Below are 20,043 nucleotides of genomic sequence, written 5' to 3' on the forward strand. Positions count from 1 at the left end.
TATACACATATATATACATATAGGTATATATATTTGCTGTAAATAAAATTTAAAAACACAAATGTTTTGATTGTCATCATTACAATGGGAAGTACTGTATTTTAATTCTGTAATGTATTTATAGTGTTTGCTACCTGATTTTTTTAAAAAAATTTTTAAGTTTGTCGAAGCCATTTTTGAGCAACCCCCAAGCCCCAAAATCTAACCTGAAGATTAGAGAAAGATATGTGTACTTAGGATATAAAAAAAATATTCTACCACGGATAAAAATTCACACTACTTGTATAAATAGTGCTTAAGCTGAGAGGTGAATTTGGTCATCTTTAAAGATTTGTTTGGTGGGCTCTGAGTACTGTTGATCTGGTTCTTTTCAAGACGAAAGAAAACGTATAACATTTTGTTTTGTTTTTTTTGTTTTTTCTGTCTTTCTTTCTTGAAATAAATCTAGTGAAAGGTGCTTTGGTGGTTGGTGTGTGTTTGTACAGAAATGCTTCACAACGTAACTCTACCATAAAGGTCTACATGGGTGCCTGAAGTTGCATGCTGATGATACTAGCCATCACAAAGGCATCTTTGTGGAACCAGTTGGATCATGTTGCACTATTACATTGATGTCCATGTGAGAATAGGAAACAGTCCCATACCTCTATAAAAATTCCATGGTTTGGTTTTATAAAAGTAAGACCAAGACGAATAACTTTAGACCTATTTCTACTTTTAACTTAATTCATATCTTGTACAACACAAACAGGATAGAAAAAGTAACTGAACTCTCCCCTTTGTTTCTGGTGGAGAGTAATAAAACACAAAAATCTAAATATTTTTAAAAGAATTGGACACATTTACTTAAGATGTCAGATTGTCAGATGGATCTCATTGATCAAATGTATCAGTCAGGAGAAGGCAGATATATACAATATAACATGTAACTCAGAGAAGGTAGTCATTATCCAGGGGAGGAAGTATAGCGTAATGGAAAGAATAATGAAAAGACAGGAAGTAAACATCTGCAACATTAAAGGAGCTGTGTTTTATGGCTGGTATTTGCTAAGTACTTTAATCACTTAGGCTATTATGTTGCTAAACTTAAAAAATGTTTAATTTGTTGCTTAGTCTGTTTGTGTCAAGTATTTTTTTTACTCTCATTGGGGTTTAAAAAGCCTTTTTAAATTGTATTTTTATCTGCTTTGTACCCATGTTATGACTTGTTGTTGAGTCATTGTGATGATCCACTGTACATTTTCATATTGCAGAAAAAAGTAAAAGCTGAAGTTTAATTGAAGTAGTAGAGGTGAGAACAATCTCTTGTAATCTCCAAGAAGTAGGTTTAGGTCTACCTCCAAGGACGCACATATTGCCATCAGCACTTTGCATTGAAAGAGCATCACAGGTAAGTGAGCTAATTATGGTAAGACTGTGCACGAAAAGAAAACCGTTTATTGAATCAAGAACATTACAGAGAGAGGTTCAGTTACTCCAAGAAAAGTGATTTAAATGTCAGGATTACGTTCTAAAACAATACAATTTAGGAATTACTGTGCTACCACCAGAGTAGAGCTTGTTTAGGAATGGCTGCAGGCAGGCTTGAATGTTTCTGCAAGCACAGTAAGATAGAGACTCTTTAATGCTGCTGCCGGTGTTAAAGAGGGTTAGCAAATGAGCCACTTCTCTCCAAGAAAAACATCAAGTACAGAGTGACATTCTGCAGTAAGTAGCACAATTAGACCAAAATAGTTATTTTCTTGGATTAAAGCCCCTTCAAACGGTTTGTGAAATGTGAAATTAAGGAGAAGACAGTGAAGGAACTTGTGTCATCCTAAGAAAGTGGATTCGCAATTTTGCATAAAATCAGTCTCATGAATAAAACATCTTCCAAGAGCAGCTTTGCCCAAAGATTCAGGACCAACGCAGTAATGAACAGTATTCTTCCAGCATGATGAAGCACAAGGTAAACGTGATAACTAAATGCACAACAAAGAAATCCCCCAGATCCTAATCTTATTGAGAAACTGTTGAGGAGTCGCATATACTTGTTAGAAAAGCATAATGAGCACTGATTATCTCTTCATCATTTTACTTGTTAATGGATTTGATACATTGGACAGAAGGAGAATTTTAGTCATTTAAACTGATATGGTAGAAGTAGGGAAAAAAATGACAAGGGGGCAAATTTGGGATTGCTGTTCCAGAGCAAGATCATAACTCCAGCTCTTATTGGGTGTTTCCAGTCTGTATGGTCAATATCTATCAAAAGTGATCCAAGGAAGGAACAGTGATAAACTGGCAACAGGGCTATGGATGGCCATGGCTCCCTGATACACATGGAAAGTGAAGGCCGGCCAGTTTGGTCTGAATGAGCAGACAAACATCTGTAGCTTAAATTGCTGAAGACGTTAATGTTGAGTCTGATAGTGATAGAAAGAGATCAGAATGCAGAGTGCATTGCAATCTGTTTTAAATGGGGAATCATCAACCATTCAGGGTCATAATTTTCTGCCCAATTCATGTATTTCATTTTTTTTATAAAAAATAAAAATTAAAAAAAAACTTTCACGCTTTCTAAATGCATATTAATAAATTTAGAAACATTACACAAAAAACGTCAAAAAACGCAAAAAGGTCTAAAATCACTGCAGCAGCAAAGTTGACATAAAGTAGATTAAAAACACATTTTCTGTTTGGCAATCATGTTTTCTGGGTTGTGAGAAAAACCAAAATGCAGTCATGAACTTGGAATGAGCGTGGTGGAGGATTTAATGATAATACAGAAAACAGAGGACAGAGTAACAGGAGGAATCAGCAAAGAACAATGGAGGCCAGCGAGTTTATATGCACAGGAAAGAATGGAGAACTCATTTTGAGTTAATCGGGAGATCTGCAGTGGAAGAGAGCAAAGAGGAAGGCTGAGGGAAGATGAATAATAAACACAAAGGAAGCTGAACTAGACAAAAAGAAACTTCAAACCCAAGTTTGAACCCAAGGGGTTTGAAGTTTCTTTTTGACAACAACCTAATAGAAATAAATGCGCAAAAAACAGAACACAACAATAAACTGAAAAACAAAACACAAGACACTTCAGTATGACTTTAGTAAAAAAAAAAAAAAGTTGTGAAGTCTGTGAAGTTCTCGCAGTGGTGCCCAAAGTCGGTCCTCGAGGGCATCCTGCATGTTTTAGTTCTCTCCCCGGTGGTAGTTACAACCTTTTCAGCATGTCAATGTTCTTAGGCCTTCTAACAAGCCATCATTTGATGCAGGTGCGTTAAACCAGGGAGAGAACTAAAACATGCAGGATGTCGGCCCTTGTGGACCGACTTTTGACAAGGCAACTGATTGGTTTGTGTGCTTTGGTTCTGTTTTTATAATTGGTGAAAAATCATCAATTTTTCATTAAAAAAAAAACAATATCGTCCTTATGTGGAAAAATGCTAGATTGAATTAAAACTGAAAAAAGTCGTCACTGTTTTAAATTTAAGTACACATAGGTCTGAAGTCTATTTGGCAAGATATGTAATATAGTAGCCTCTTAATAATAGTAATATTAATAGTAATAGTAACCTGGTGACAAGACATTAAAAAAAATGCAAGAAAAGCTAAAATGTTTTAACTCTTATCTGAAGTTCTCGCGTTAGCTGGGGAGCGTGATCTGCGCGCAGAGAGAACTGCAGGTATTTCGCCATTGCTGTATGAAGAGTTATCTGGCCTGGCATTCAGCTGTCAACATAAAACTTGCGGTGTGGGACGCGGAGCTGCGGGGTCGAGGGAAAGCTCGTCAGCTGCTCCTTGAACCAGTATCCACCCCTGTCCCTCCCCGGAGAACACGTTCATGTGAATACAGAGTCTACAGACGAGGCAATTATGTCCAATCTCAGCAAAGGCGGCACCAAGAAGGACACCAAAATGAGGATAAGGGCTTTTCCTGTAAGTGCACACCGCAGCAGGTGCTCCGGCTGTCCGTCGGGCGCTCACTCAATCCCCGTGGTCTCAACTGCTGGCTAAGCGATAGTAGGCCAAACAGCTGAGTGGCATATTCGAGTTGGCTGTCCGTAAACAAAGTGCAGTCACCATATGTACCGTCGCCTGTGGTTGTTGTCGCGAAGTTGGGTGCCCAGTTTAGTATAACACCACCACATTTTCAGCGGTTAAGTGTCCGTTTTATTTTTCTAAACGAATAATTAAATGCAACTCCACCGATGGAAGCTAGCTAATACTGTCTGTCCACGTAGCCGTGGCTAACATTTCCCCCCCGCTCTTCTTGACACTTGTTTTTAACGCCTATTGTTTGCAAAGATATAACATTCATTCATTTAGGCTAAGCATTCCATAATATTACTATCTAAATGTTTAAAAGAACGACGTGTCGGTCACATGTAAGAACGATTAGCTGCGTTTCTACAGCTACCAATGGATGCTAATAACAACCAAATCCGCTAACCTAAATCCAGTTTCATTGGCATTGTATGTCTTAATGTTATTTCATGACTGAAATTGTAATATAGGGATTCTGTCCTCGTCCTCCTAACGTTGCCTTTTTCTGCAAATCACCCTAACATCTAGTTTTCAAGCTGATCTCATTCTGCATAAGCATCTCGACAGGCTATGGGAGTATTTAGCTTCTGCATCCATATTGCTGCTGAACTGGTTGTTTATGACTTGAGTTTATTATTGTTTAGTTACTTGTTTAGTGTTGTGATTGTGACATTGGCTTCATTGTTTGCTTGTGTCAATGCAACCGACTACACACACTGAGTGTTGCCCTGTCTAGACAGGATCTCACAAGCTTCATGACATGCATGTGTTTGTGCATGTTAAGTCAGAAGCACACATTGTTTTTGCTCTTGCATTATTGTTTATTTGTTATTAGTTATCTATTTAGGCACTGAGTGACCTGGGGGGAAAGTATACTCTAATCTAATCAGCCACTATATTGCAGCTGACCTACAAAATACCTGTAGGATGAACTTTTGGTTGTAATCCATGTTGCCAACCAGAATTTGGTTTGTTGAATTAAACCCACTCACTGTCACTTTGCCTTAATCTTCTTCTACTTTGTACCTGCAAGCAAGCTGTTTTTACACAACAACGTACTGTAGCCATGGCATAAATGATTAGTTTTCTTGGAAAAGTATTTTTGATGCAACATCTGACCACAATTGATTGTGACTTATTGCTATTTTATAATCACCAATGGTGAATGGTTTACGCCCTACCTTTTTTAAGTTATTGTTATAAAAGGACACCATAAAAATGCAGTACATTATATTGATAGGTGTCCATTACAAGAAGAGAAAGAGAGTAGCCCAAGTTTGATCAGGTTTTCACGTTCAGCTATAACAGTACCTGCTGGTAGGAAAGAAGACTGCTGTTTCTTGGTCTTCACTGCAGATACTTTATATTGACAGACTGAAGGGGAACAAGTTGGAAGTGCCCTCCACAGCACTTTTTCTAAACGTCTACTGCAGCTTCTACCTGAATCCTTCTCGAAGTCGTATCCTCCACTTTAACCAAGATGCAAATTTTGGTTTTCTTAGTCAAAAACAGTTTACTGTCAGTAATAAAAATCCTTCAGTCAGATTAAAAACAGCTTTGTAATTCCTAAAACAAGATATTAAGATCTGTTGTTTTCCTTAGAAGGTCCTTCCAGTAATGGATCTTTTTTTTTTTTTTTTGCAAAATTTGAATTAAAAGACAGCATTGTCAAGAACAACCACCAAATAGTTGTAAGTGTCCACTGGTTAAAGCAGCACCGTTAATTACGGTCAATGCAGGTTGTGGGAAATGCTTCATAAAGTCAGTTAGCATGTGTTTAGCGTCCAGGGTGTTGTAAAAATGATTCATCACAACAGGTTATAAACTCAGCAGCTCCATTGTGATTCCCCTTCCCATTAAGAAGGCTTAGAATGATTCTGTGGTCTGCAATTTAATTAAGTGTTTGCTAGCTCACTATTAAAGCCAGTAGTGTATAGAAAATGAAGTAGTGAGGAGAAAAATGAGCTCTTTGATGATCCAACAGAAGGCAGCGATTGACTGAAAAACAGCTCTTGATTCACACACTGGTATCTGTACGTTTAAAAAGGGAAAGGAAGACCAACAACCATCTCTTATCTATTGTAACAGAATGCCAAGCATGTCTTAGGATATCCTACAAAACTTTGTGGCATAACTTGACTCAGTGCACGTTCAAAATAGAAAAAAAAGCACAGGGCTAGGCTTGTAGTTTAGCTTAATTGTTACTATGGTGTTTTATTGCAATACAAATGTGCAGATTTGGCATAAATTGTAATAATTTAAGTTGAGCTGGGGTCAGTTACCAATCAATATCACCCAAACTCCCTTGTTCTAAAAAATGTTTAAGTCCTCTGTCAAAGCAATAATGCAATCTACTGCTACTTCTGGTTCCTGTTCAGCCTTTGTATACCACAGAATTATCAAATAATACAAATTAGGGTATTATACACAAGCAGGAACCGGACGATAACGTAAAAACCTCTTCTTGCCATGTAATCTATTTTATTTAATACAGAGATGTGTAAATAAATAACCAGAACTGATACAACAGTGAAGGAGATCATCTTTACTTAACTCTTTTTTGTTTTTGTTGTTGTTGGTTTGTTTTATTCTTACAGATGACGATGGATGAGAAGTATGTCAACAATATCTGGGACCTACTAAAAAATGCCATCCAGGAAATCCAGAGGAAGAACAACAGCGGCCTGAGCTTTGAGGAACTTTACAGGAATGCCTACACAATGGTGCTCCACAAACATGGAGAGAAACTGTACACAGGCCTGCGGGAAGTTGTCACTGAACATCTCATCAACAAAGTAAGAGCACAGATCACTGCACAAACGGGCCTACACAACTCCAGAAGGAGTCTAAAGGTCAAGTGATGGCAGATTGAATAAAGCACTTCCAAGTGCATCTGGCTGTGTTTTGAAAACAGGAATCATTTTTGGGAACGTTTACAGTTTTTTGCTTTATACCCTCAGTAATGACTTCTGGGTGACAGATTTAACCCGTAAAGCAGCCGTGGTGTTTCTTGGTTGGCCTGAACCTTCTTGTCGGAGCTTTCAACACTATTTCCTTCTGATTGGTTAAGTGCTTTTCTGTGTCTTTATTGTCTAATATTTAATCCCAAGACCAGTCAACATTTATTTTATTTACATTTGCTAAATGACATATTGTCTTATCAGTACTTGATGGAGATTTCTGTTGGCTTGAGAATGAGTTGGCCGAGGCTAGAGACCAATTACTACTTAAAGTATTAAAGCAATACAATATCAGCCTCTGAATATTTCAGAGGTTTTTATACACATGGCACAAAAATGCACACCAAATCATGTAGAAATATGAATATTTATGTTGGTAACAACACATCAATACAACTGAAATATAGTTGTTTGTTTTATGAGTGCTTCATGCACTGACACCTCTTTACATTGGGGAAGGACGCAGTTTCACACTTCTAGTTTTAATTTGTCTTCTGCACCCTTTAACTGACAGTTTGGACGTTTATTTTGAGGTCTGTGTGATAATTTTGTGACCTTAATCTGGCTTCAGGGGTTCCTACAGCTCAGAGCTTTGTCACTGCATCTTTTAGCTTCTGTTTCATCGTACTCTTTAAAAGTCAGCAGCACGTCATATTTGGTTTATATAACATGGGTTTTTACGATAGACATGCAGCGTCAGCTGTCAGGGGATTCACTTAAGGATTAAATTTGCTTCTTTAGGTGTACGTTATTGTCACAGAACAAAGATGGTGGTAGTTCTCAGTAGCATCTTTTAAACATTTCAAAAGTAAATTTTACAGTTTGTTAAACAAACCTTGTTAAAATGCAGGACCTGCACAGCAGTTTCCTCTTTCCTATGGCTGATTAGGTAGTTTCCAGGTTTATGAGGGTGGGATGCAGATAAACCTTCAGTTGTTTTAAGCCATGTAATCTGTAGGTTACTTAGAGGCCCAAATATAATTTTAACAGTACATTTTACAGATTTGAGCTTAGGGATGGCCCATCAAGATTCTTTAAGATGCAGAGCAGCTTTCAGGTACGATGTCTTAAGTTTAAAAACAAACACCATGCATTTACTAGAAAATAGCCCTTCATTCAGATCTTGATCTACATTAATGTGGTTGTGCCCTGTTTACTCAGTCGTGAATGATCTATGACTCTGCAGCATTTCTGCAGTACAGCTTTAATATGTTGCTTCAACTTGTGGTCAATTGGCACAAGAAAACTACTATGGTGTTCAGACAGTATGTCACCTTAAACAAATGGCTTTATTACTTTTTTGAAAGATACATGCTTCAGTAAACTTGCATCTCTTCAGGATGATTGTATAATCCTTTCCTAAAATGCTTTTTTGATTATAGTTGCACATTCCCAACGGTTTTCATATGACCCCTTGATAATTTGACCTGAACATGCAGTTGTGTAGTTATCGATAATCATGAGGACGAAAGTAGCAGAAAAGTTATTTTCCTCCTTTACAACCTTAGCACTCTGCTTTGAAACTGCATGACTGGTGTCTTTACTGTGCTCTTCGCAGATTTTACAGCTGTCTGTGAACACAGAGAAGGTGATGGCACAGCGATCAGTACAGTCTCTTTCACAGTGACTGCCATCGTACATGATGAAAAACAATAAAATAATGTACACAGCCTGTTTTGCAGTTTTAAATAAAAAAACTGACCTTGCAAAATGTGCCTGCATGGCTCACTTGAAGTGCATCTGACATAAAGTTACAGACAGTATTCGTATCAAGCATGTACAGGAGTTGAGTTCATTTCAGGAACTTTTAGAAATAAGAATTTAGAAAATTCCTGCAATTGGGATATCCCTAGCTGGAGTATAATTAAGGCTCTTGTTAAATAGCAGTGTAAGTTCAACTTTTCCAGCTGTGTATTAATGACTACATTTCAGCTTGAGAGTTATTTGATCAGACTAGAGTGTGGAATCAACTGAAGATTTTTATATGAAGTTTCAAATCTGGAAAATAATGTAAAACTGTTTTTGGTACAATAGTATCTAGGAATTGTACTAGATACTTGCATTTTTTTGTGTTGCTGTATAAGCGACACATTTGATCTTGTTTTGCCACTCCACTAGGACTGCTCAGCACACTATTATTCCAACAGCAGCATGTGTAATATCAATATGTCAAAAGGCTGTTTAGAAGACTGTGTCTGTCTGCTATTATATTTAAAGCTTTGCATGCCTGTTAAAACATAATTTTTTCCCTCTATGATAGTGTTTTGATCAGATTCAGGAATACCTCTGCCTGTTGGATGCAATCTGACTGCAGGAGATGCCCAGATCTCACACAGATGATGATACTGAACTAACTTAAAGTCCGTCTGTTGGAAGCATCACAACGATACAAGGCTCTGGAAAATCTGGATTTATGTTGTTGCTGATGTTGCAGTATTTTACAGTAGTACAAGCTTCTGATAATTCTCCAATAATTTGAAACCTTACACTCAACCTAATCCATATTTTTCTTTAAAGCATATCTTCTACTGATATTTTACTCTTTGAAAGTTATGTGACCTCAGGGACTGAAAAACAGATTTACTGCTCATTAATATCTGTACAGACACCAGTAGAGTCAGTTGCTTATTAATTACTAATGGAGATGCATCACATCCTTGTAGTTATTCATTTTTAATAAATTAATTGACTTAAACCTTGGACAAATTAAAACTTGTAAGACAAACTCCCTATAACCTCGGCCTTTTTAACCTGCAAAATGACAAATTTCTCTGTCTCCCTCCAAGATCTGATTAGAATCCATACAAAGAAAAAGTTGGATCATTTATGTGCTGAAATTGATGTGACAGTGGGTAGCACAGGTGATAATTCATCATCACTGGCCTAAGGGGGAGGAAAAAAGGGAAGGTCAGTGTGCCCTGAAGTTTTTTCTCTTCTGAGGCCCTGAGTTTCCAGTGCTGAGTCACACTGCAGTGTCACCAGACTGCAAGAAAAGCGGTTGTCAGTAAACGGCCAGGAAGGGGGGCAATAAGAGGCTGCGCTGCAAACAAATCACAGCTGTCTGACTGTTTCAGGTCTTTTTTCACTCTTAGATATTACATGTGAGAGGGTTATTTAGTTCTCCTGTCAGAGACAACAGAAACATTCTGTAGTACAAACTATGTGAACATTTTGTTGTTGTTTTTTTCTCTAAGGTACGAGAAGATGTCCTAAACTCTCTAAACAATAACTTCCTCCAGACGTTAAATCAAGCGTGGAACGACCACCAGACTGCGATGGTGATGATCAGAGATATCTTGATGTACATGGTGGGTTGACATGTTGAGTAGTTTCTGTTTTTAATTAACTCAACAGTTGAACTGTGTAAAGATCATCTGAAGGCAGTGGTATCCAAAGTCAGTCCTCAGGAGCCAGGACTCTCTTCCTGGTTCAACACCCCTGGATCAGATAATGGCTCGTTGGCAGCAGGAGGTAGCTACTACCATATGACCTAAAATAGGTCACCATATGACCTATTTTATATGGTCATATGGTGACCCATACCTAAAATAAGGTATGACAGCCTATATTTTAGGCCATATTGCTTTCATGTGTATGCATATATTTATTTACATATACACTTTTGTATATATATTGACATTTTCATATTTATATTTCTTGTTTAGCTTGTATGTAAACATACAAGCTGCCGTGACAGCTTAAATTTCACACTTGTGTGACTGATATAGGATCATCTTATCATTTTTCTTTCAAATATGACCAGCATCACATAACTTGCCAGATCCACTGGACACCCCCATGACTGTGTTGAAGACAGTCACGGGGGTGTCCTTGATGTCGGATGCATACCCACTAACCTGGTGCTGTGAAATGTTTCCTGTCTGTATATAATGGTCTAATGATGATGTTGAAATGTCCTTCTGAAATCCTTTACAGTCTCTTTGGTTCTAGTGAATGTCGCACTCTGGTAAACTAAGCCAGCAGTAGCATCATTAAGGTGGATTGATTGCTTAAACTCACTGAAGACACACAACGTGTTGCAGTAGTTAAACTAGAACCACTATATTGCAGAAATGGCAGCAGAATTGTTAATGAAATAAAAAAAAAACTAATGTAACAAGTTCAGTCATCTTTGCACAATCAACATCTAATTGGAAGCAGTTCTTATTGACTATATTCAAAGTAATATTGTTAATTTTGGATACAATGGTATACCTTACTGCTGGCTCATTGAGACCAACACACAATGACAATGTAATGCACATCAAGTTTAAATCTCTTAAGTTATAGTTTGGATTTTTTTTTTTATTTAATAATAAACAAGCAACTTCATTAAAGAAAAGTCAGATTGGCATCAAAATAATCACACTTCATCACAAAGGTACACAGGTCAGTGCTCCACTTGGCAAGTACTATTAGCAGTTTGTAAATGTTCATTTCAAATCCTTTGATGATACAAATGGTGACAGTTTTAATTTTGCCAACAAATCATAGCCCTAACCCTTCCCTACAGACATTTAAAATGTAACAGAAGAACTGTCAGACATTTATATTAGAGACGTTTTTAAGGGCTTCAGGACCAAGCTGGCTCTTTGGTGGAACCTTGGAGGTTCATGTTAATGTCAGGTTGCAGATATTTCCAGGAGAAAATTGTTATTACAACATGCCCATCTTCAGTAAACTGCAAAATTCCCACATTGTCCCAGACTTTCTCTTTTGTTTTTGTGCCAAAGGATCGAGTTTATGTGCAGCAAAACAATGTAGAAAACGTCTACAACCTGGGGCTCATCATCTTTAGGGATCAGGTGGTTCGATATGGCTGCATCAGAGACCACCTTCGACAAACCCTGCTGGACATGATCGCGCGGGAGAGGAAGGGAGAAGTGGTGGACAGGTAGACGAGCAACACACATTAAAGATTGCTACCGAATGAATAATTCAGCATGCAGATAATGGCATAAATGTACGTCTAATTAAGGGCGGTATAATTGTGGTCAGAGAGAGACTATGTTCATTTGGAGGAAGAAATAAAGGAGCTGTTAAAACATCCATGGCCTTTCTGCCTTTTGGGGGGAAAATCTTTAAAGCTGCTGACATTTTCAAATATTTATCTTCCTGACCCTCCTGCTGTGCGACCACATGGATTTTTCAAAGTAAAGAATGGATGAATATTGAAAAATGGACTGGGGGCTGTTGGTGAAATGAACACTCTCACCCTCTTTAAAATATTTTAGTTTTTTCTTTCATGTTGCTGGGTGTTTTCCCTCAACGTTTGGCCTGCTTTTCCTCTCCTTCAGGGGGGCCATTAGAAATGCCTGCCAAATGTTAATGATCCTCGGCCTTGAAGGAAGATCTGTTTATGAAGAAGACTTTGAAGCACCGTTCTTGGAAATGTCTGCAGAATTTTTCCAGGTTTGGATGAAAACTCACTCTTCATAACTTATTGATTGTTTGAATTTAGATCAGCTTTTACCTTTGCTGCATTTGTACAGATGACTCGGCACATTTGTGAACCACTGCTGATATATACTCTATAAATTGCTTGTTTTCACTTAGCTGGAGAGCCAAAAGTTCCTTTCAGAAAACAGTGCAAGTGTGTACATAAAGAAGGTAGAAGCCAGAATTAATGAGGAAATTGAGCGGGTAATGCACTGCCTGGACAAGTCGACGGAGGAGCCCATCGTCAAGGTGGTGGAACGGGAGCTCATCTCCAAGCACATGAAGACCATCGTAGAGATGGAGAACTCGGGCCTGGTCCATATGCTGAAGAATGGCAAGACGGACGGTATGGGTTCACACATGTAGTATGCTTATTATTTGTGAGATTAAAATCCGCTCAAGATTTTTTTTTTTTTTTTACGCAGATCTCATTTCACAAAGCAAATAAATAGGAAACCTTCTTTACTCAGTATTCGTCTGAGTGGTTCTAAAGTTATTTTATTTCGGCAAAATACGGCCTCTTCACTTCCTGTCAGCACCAGCCAAAAGTCCACATTATCTCATGAACATGAATATTATAATATTTGAATTTTTCAAGATGCATGTGAACCATCTTTTTCAATTTGTCTACAAGTTGCTGATGAACATTAAAGCAAATATTCATAGGTGTGTTTATATTTTAGCCCACATTTATTTTGTTGAATCGGTCTGGGTTAGAAGAAAAAAACTTGCATTAAATTCAAACTTCCCTCAGTTCTTTTTTTTTTTTTAAGTTACTGAACTTGTGTTGTCTTATCATTATTCAATCTTGAATCCCAAAACTTGATATTCATGCTGATGAATATTACATGTTAACCAGACTGACACTGAAACACCTCAGGAAAGTTGCTGATTCAATCTCAGTCAGTAAAAATATTTTGTTCTTGCAATCTGTCCACAGATTTAGCATGTATGTACAAGCTGTTCAGTCGGGTTCCCAACGGGCTGAAGACCATGTGTGAGTGTATGAGCTCATACCTGCGGGAGCAAGGCAAGGCGCTCGTTTCAGAGGAGGGAGAAGGAAAAAATCCAGTAGATTATATTCAGGTATGAATTTAAGTGAGTTAGTTTTAGTTTGCCGAAGCTGTTTAAGATGGGAGAAGGAAAACGCACTGCATCTAAGCCTTAAATGGATTTTAATTTGCTTTCCTGTTAGTCTCATTCTGTAATAAGTTTATTAGTCTTCGGCTACTGTGGACTGCTAGTTTATTTCCCTCTGTTTATTACCCGCCTTCTCCATGCAGGGTTTGTTAGACCTGAAGTCGCGTTTTGACCGCTTCCTCCAAGAATCTTTCAATAATGACCGACTCTTCAAACAAACTATTGCTGGTGACTTCGAGTACTTCCTTAACCTCAACTCCCGCTCACCTGAATACCTCTCGCTCTTCATCGATGACAAACTCAAGAAGGGGGTGAAAGGGGTGAGTTTCTTTTGAAAGCTCCACTTTAACTTTGTCAGAATGTCCTTTTAGCGTTACTGCTAGCCTGGTGTGGCATGGGAACTGCACTGAAAAGTCATCACCTCACTTCAGTTGGTCCTTTTTGGCATTGTTCTAAATCAGATTACATTAAAGATTTCCTAGAGTTTTTGTGGGTTTGCTCTGCTTATTTACTTTTTTTTATTTTTTTTTTATTGAAACCTACGCTTGAAGGATTAATATAGGAGATAATAAAATTGTGGTTGTGTGGGGGGTTGCTGACCCTGTCCTGCTTTTATTCAGCTAACGGAGCAGGAGGTGGAGTCCATACTGGACAAGGCCATGGTGTTGTTCCGCTTCATGCAGGAGAAGGACGTGTTTGAACGGTATTACAAGCAGCACCTGGCTCGACGGTTGCTCACCAACAAGAGCGTCTCAGATGATTCAGAAAAGAACATGATCTCCAAGCTAAAGGTGAGCAGCACCTTTGATGCTCCTAGAAATTGTTTTAAGAGCAATGGTGAGAAAAATGAATGACTACCTAAAAGGATCTCGCAAAGAATAATTACTGCTGTGTACAATATATATATTCTCAAGATTTGTCTTCAATTAACCAGCTGCTGGAACTAAAAACATGAAGTGCTTCTTTATGCGAGTAGGTGCACACAGTATAATAAGTGCAAAATATCTGACTCTTTGTATTTCTGTAGATATTGACTTGAAATATGCATCTTTATATTTTACTGTAATGTCTGCTTTGTTCTCTGTCATTCAGACTGAGTGTGGCTGTCAGTTCACCTCTAAACTAGAGGGAATGTTCCGGGACATGAGCATCTCCAACACCACCATGGATGAGTTCAGGCAACATCTCCAGACCACTGGGGTGAGGATGCACCACATGCTGCAGACTAGCTGGATTATTTTCTCTCTGCAGTCGGTGCTCTATGGCTTGCAGCTCTGTTGCACTCTTCAGTATTTATCACAGTATCAAACTGATGATTAAAAATTGTAATCTTGCTAGTTTTGCTACAACTTTTGTACCTAGTTTGTGTCAATCTAGTCTTCTCAAAGGCCTGTTTTCAGAGTGTTTTTTTCTAAAACTGATTGTGTGCGATTTCTGTTTTGTCAAACCTCAGGTTTCTCTTGGAGGGGTTGATCTCACTGTGAGGGTCCTGACTACAGGATACTGGCCTACACAATCAGCAACACCAAAGTGCAATATTCCCCCTTCACCACGTCACGCTTTTGAAGTTTTCAGAAGGTTTGTCATTTGTACACTTAACACAATTTAGCTAGACTGTTTTTTTATTTTGTTTTGTTTTTTTAAGCTATAACTGTTTTATTTGTTGTGCTGAGTTTACCACATGGTTTACCAAACCACGTGGCTTTCTTCTAACTCTACTAAATAGTTTTGTTTGCCTTTTGTTTAATATCCTCCTGTTAATCGATGTTTGTTTGGTAAACATTTAAGTTTTTACTGTATTCCATCAAGCAATAATCAAGTTTTTCCTGGATGTTCAGAGAAATTACTTTCATCATCAGTTTAATTTGAGAGGAAAAGCTTTATTCCAGTTCTATGCAGTCTACTCCAGATAACTGCTGAACTGGCATTTTGTTTACTGCCTTGACATCAGGCCAATGTCAGTGAGTCTCCATTTCACTTTGTGCAGCATTCTCACCTGTGTTCCTCCACTACTGTGCTAGCTCTTTGCTGGTGGCAACCTCTTGACTTGGTATTGGAAGTTAACTAAATCCTGATTTCCTCTGGTTGCAGGTTTTATCTTGGTAAGCACAGTGGTAGACAACTCACCTTACAGCACCATATGGGTTCTGCAGATTTAAATGCCACCTTCTATGGTCCCATCAAAAAGGTATGTAGGGAGAATCTGTCTGACATCAAAGATCTTCAAACAGGAAATTTTATCAAAGGATCGTAAATTCGAAACACTCGTGTTAGATTTTACATGTTTTAATCGTGTTATGTTAAATGCTCTCTCATTTCTTTAGTAGGAGTTATGATATTTACAATTCTATGTAAAAAGTTTTTGGCCCTTGCAGACATTTTTTCCTTTTATGCCACAATTAGATGCTTGATATAATCAAATTTTAATGTTGGAGAAAACACCAAGTCAACATTAAGATAGTTTTCAAATTATCATCTTACTTATCAAGAAGAAAAAACTATTCAAATCATTCTGACACTGCATGAAATTGTTAATTGTGATTAACTGCATTTTTATTAAGCAAAGTTAAATTTCCTTTGCATGGATCAAGAACAAAAAACATCACTTAAACAAAACTTGTCTGACGACACAAAGCAGACCAAAGTTTGCCAAAAAGCAGCACACTGGTTTAGGGAAGAATTGGTTTGGATAGTTTTAGCTCTTAATAAATTAAACAAATCATCACTTGAAATCAAATTTTTTGTGTTACTGAGCGTAACTTTGTGTGACATTACCATTTGTTGATCTAAAACATTTAGGTGTGAGAAGAAGCAAAAAAAGGAAAAAGAACTGAAAGGGGTCAAATGATACTTTTGTGGAACTGTAATTGTTTATATAAGATTTCATTCTAAAATTTAACAAATACAAATAATAATGGGCAGCTCAATTTTTGCAAATCAAATGTTAAACTGAACGACACTTTCAAGTGTTCTCTCATTTCACACATTTGAAGTTGAAAATGTCTTTTCAGTCATATTTTAGTGGGTTCTTGCTTTTTTTCTTGTCAGTATTTGAGTAGTTCTTTTCTATAATGAGCCTGTAATGTATCGACAGGAGGACGGGTCAGAAGTCGGAGTGGGCGGGGCCCAGGTGACGGGCTCCAACACCAGAAAGCACATCCTGCAAGTGTCCACCTTTCAGATGACCATTCTCATGCTTTTCAACAACAGGGAGAAGTCCACTTTTGAGGTATGTCACACCCTGCTGTCCTCATCACTTCAACATGCGTCACGCTTACATTTTCATATAATACGCAGAAATACAGTTATAAAGGTTTCAGGTTCTTCTCCCTGTCGTAGTAGTTTTTTGTAATGAAACTGTTTTCAAAACAGGAAATCCAGCAGGAGACGGATATCCCTGAGAGGGAGCTGGTGCGAGCGCTGCAGTCTCTGGCCTGTGGGAAGCCCACACAGAGAGTTCTCACCAAAGAGCCCAAATCTAAGGAGATTGAAAATGGCCATGTGTTTACAGTCAATGACCAGTTTACCTCTAAACTGCACCGGGTCAAAATTCAGACAGGTACGCAGAGTACCATCTTGCAAACCGTGCTGTTTTCTGTACTTAAAACTAATGCTCAGTGTTGATGCGTTTTTTATTATTATTATTATTATTATTATTATTATTATTAAATGTGTCCATTCACACAAAAAGTAATCACAAGATTACCCACATTTATGCATCAAAGCATTTTGTTCTTGCCCTTACTCAGATTTTTATTGAACTCACAAATGTCCACCAAATGTTGGCAGTTCTTATGTTTGATGGATTTGATGAGTAGAGAAAAATATATCTAACCTGCTGATCCCTAATTAGACTTAATAGGGAAAATGAATCCCTCCAGTCGGCGGCTGATCAACTGGTTCATCACAGATTTTTGTGACCGTCTGTTGATGAATGAGCTTGCCTTTTTTGTCAGTGAGTCAATTATTATATTTCTCCCAACAATTTAACTGAAATTCACCACTGGTGTTGAGCTGCATCTTGTACTAATAAAGTGAATTGTCACACTTGCTGGCATATCGTCATCTTAGCTTTAGGATCGACCGTTTTTTTTTTGGTTTTTTTTGTTTTGTTTTAGATTGCAGTAGAAATTTATATTGTCTATTTACTTTTAGGATCTAGGAGAAATATTTTCAGCTAGATTCTGTTCTGTAAACACTGTTTGAGGCAGTGATGAACATAAAACCAGTCGTAGATGGCGCAGAAAACAATGCATTAAGCATAAATCTTTCCAGCAATGTTTTCCAGGCTTTATTAAACATGTGGACTGGCAGTAAAGCAGCTGTTCTTTTTCTGTTGCATTTCATTCAATAACTGTTGTGCTTCTTCTTGTAGTGGCTGCTAAACAGGGAGAGTCTGATCCGGAGAGGAAGGAGACGCGACAGAAAGTTGACGATGACAGAAAGCATGAGATTGAAGCAGCCATTGTTCGCATCATGAAATCTAGAAAGAAGATGCAGCACAATGTCCTAGTAGCAGAGGTAAGTCTGTGGCTTTGAGTCCAAAGAGCAGTGACTGTTCATGTAAAGGCAGATTTATGAAAATATATTGAGTTCACATTCCCTTCAGAAGGTTTAGTAATTGTTGCTGCTTATATTTAAATACTTCAGCAGCTCAGCTACCTGATCAGCTTAAAGTATTCACGTGCCTTTTATTGTAACAATAAAAATCTGTTTAAATTTATTTATTTACTTTTTACTTCCTGAAAGTTAACCAACTAATATTTCATGTTACAGACTTAGAATGACGACAGCATAATACAAAATTTAGCTTTTGGCTCTGATTTCTACTTTCCGTGTCTCCACAGGTCACACAGCAGTTGCGAGCGCGATTCCTTCCTAGTCCAGTAGTCATCAAGAAGCGAATTGAAGGACTCATTGAGAGGGAATATTTGGCAAGAACACCAGAGGACCGCAAAGTGTACACTTATGTAGCATAACCAGTAAATCCACTGAAAGCTAGCTTCAAGTTGAAACTGAGGGCCTTGTTTTTGTGGACTGCTAAGTGTTTGATGAACTTTGGAAATGCTCTCATCATTCGGGACACACTGGGAAGCTTGACCTTTCTTCCATAAATGTGTTTTAAAAAAAGAAGAAAAAAAAAAGAGGGGAAAATCATGCAAAAGATGGCGAAGTTTTCTAGCAATATTAGATTTCTTCTGCTGAAAGAAATGAAAAGAGGGGAATATAGTTTTGTAACAAACACACAAAAAATCCTGTTTCTTGTGGCCTTTGGAGAGACCTGTCTGTTTGCCAATTAGCTACACACAGTGAAGAATAGCAAACACGGGGCTACATGGAGACGGAGAAAACATCTGAACTCACTCCCCTGTTTTAAATGTTGATGTCAATGTGTTATGTTTGTGTTTCGTGGCACAATAATGGCTGTACAGGTTGGACAGTCTTGGCCTTTTCCTCACAGAGGAGTTTTAGATTTAAATAAAAAGATGAACTGTGGTAACTGGTGCAGACCTGCTTTACAACCGCGGCAAAACACATACATTTTGAATATTTCAGAAACAGTGATAGTTGTTTAATTTATTTTTGAAAGTTTGACTGTTTTGGGGTTTATTTTACATCCTTAGTAGAGTGCACATCTCTCGCAGCTGACAAATATTCAATGCCATTTTCAGTAACGTGGCCAAGTCTGTACTGGTGAGTAGAGCGATCAACAGCTGGTGCTTTAAAGCATACGTTTATATTGTGGCTCCATCGTTGGAATAAAAGGCCTAAAAGTCAACAAATGCATTGCTTCTCATGGCACTTTTTTTTTTTTTTTTTTTTTTTAATTTTAGGCCTGTGGTGTGATGAGCCAAAAATGATCTGTTCTAATGGAAGGCTAGTTGTGTTGCAGGTTTCCAAGATTTTATTTCCAAAGACATTTTGAACAGGTGGAACCGGTCACGCACCATGCTCCAAATGTGTACAAATTGTAAAATAATTGTACTCTGCAAAGGTGGATTGTACAGGGCCTTGTTTTCATCATAATAAATGTAGAGATAAAAAATAATTTTGTTTGGTTTGATTCCATGAGATTCATTCGATTTCAGGGAGGATTTGAAATACTTCCCTCGTTACCTGTGTAGTTAGTGTAACAAAACGCCTATAACTTAAATCCATAAACTAAGAAATTTAATTTGATTTTTGGATTAATTGTACTTTGTGTTCATTTGAGTTTATGATATTGTCACCAGCACAGAACTGAACTGATCAACTGGAACTGATGGATATGGCAGGCAAGTGACTTTCAAAATGTTTTAAGAACCATTAAAGTCTTTGAGCTGTAAGAGGTTTAACTTTGCAGGCTTATAGCAGAGGTTGATGAAAGACCCAGAAGCAAAGATGGACACTGCAGTGGATGGAGTACCTGAAGAAAATGTGCATTGGCATTAATGCTTTCAGTATGTGGTTTATTGGTATGAGAATGGTATGCCATATA

General features: G+C 37.8%; 1 protein-coding gene across 2 annotated transcripts; it reads left to right on the forward strand.

The window, feature by feature from the left end:
- The first annotated feature begins 3,614 nt into the window (after positions 1-3,614).
- Positions 3,615-19,611, forward strand: cul3b (cullin 3b). 2 transcript variants are annotated; one of them, XM_007564143.2, is made up of 16 exons: positions 3,615-3,918; positions 6,624-6,821; positions 10,181-10,294; positions 11,720-11,880; positions 12,284-12,398; positions 12,543-12,771; positions 13,366-13,511; positions 13,709-13,885; positions 14,186-14,356; positions 14,658-14,765; positions 15,019-15,143; positions 15,657-15,753; positions 16,660-16,794; positions 16,938-17,124; positions 17,941-18,086; positions 18,413-19,611. In XM_007564143.2, exons 1-16 carry the CDS (start codon positions 3,856-3,858, stop codon positions 18,542-18,544), a joined length of 2,304 nt encoding a protein of 767 aa, XP_007564205.1. In that variant the 5' UTR covers positions 3,615-3,855; the 3' UTR covers positions 18,545-19,611. The 2 variants fall into 2 exon arrangements, with proteins under 2 accessions (XP_007564205.1, XP_016532914.1); XM_016677428.1 differs by lacking the exons at positions 3,615-3,918; positions 6,624-6,821 and adding an exon at positions 7,845-8,043.
- The last annotated feature ends 432 nt before the right edge of the window (positions 19,612-20,043 follow it).

This window comes from Poecilia formosa, unplaced genomic scaffold (assembly GCF_000485575.1).
Source record: "Poecilia formosa unplaced genomic scaffold, Poecilia_formosa-5.1.2 Scaffold155, whole genome shotgun sequence".
Lineage (NCBI taxonomy): Eukaryota > Metazoa > Chordata > Actinopteri > Cyprinodontiformes > Poeciliidae > Poecilia > Poecilia formosa.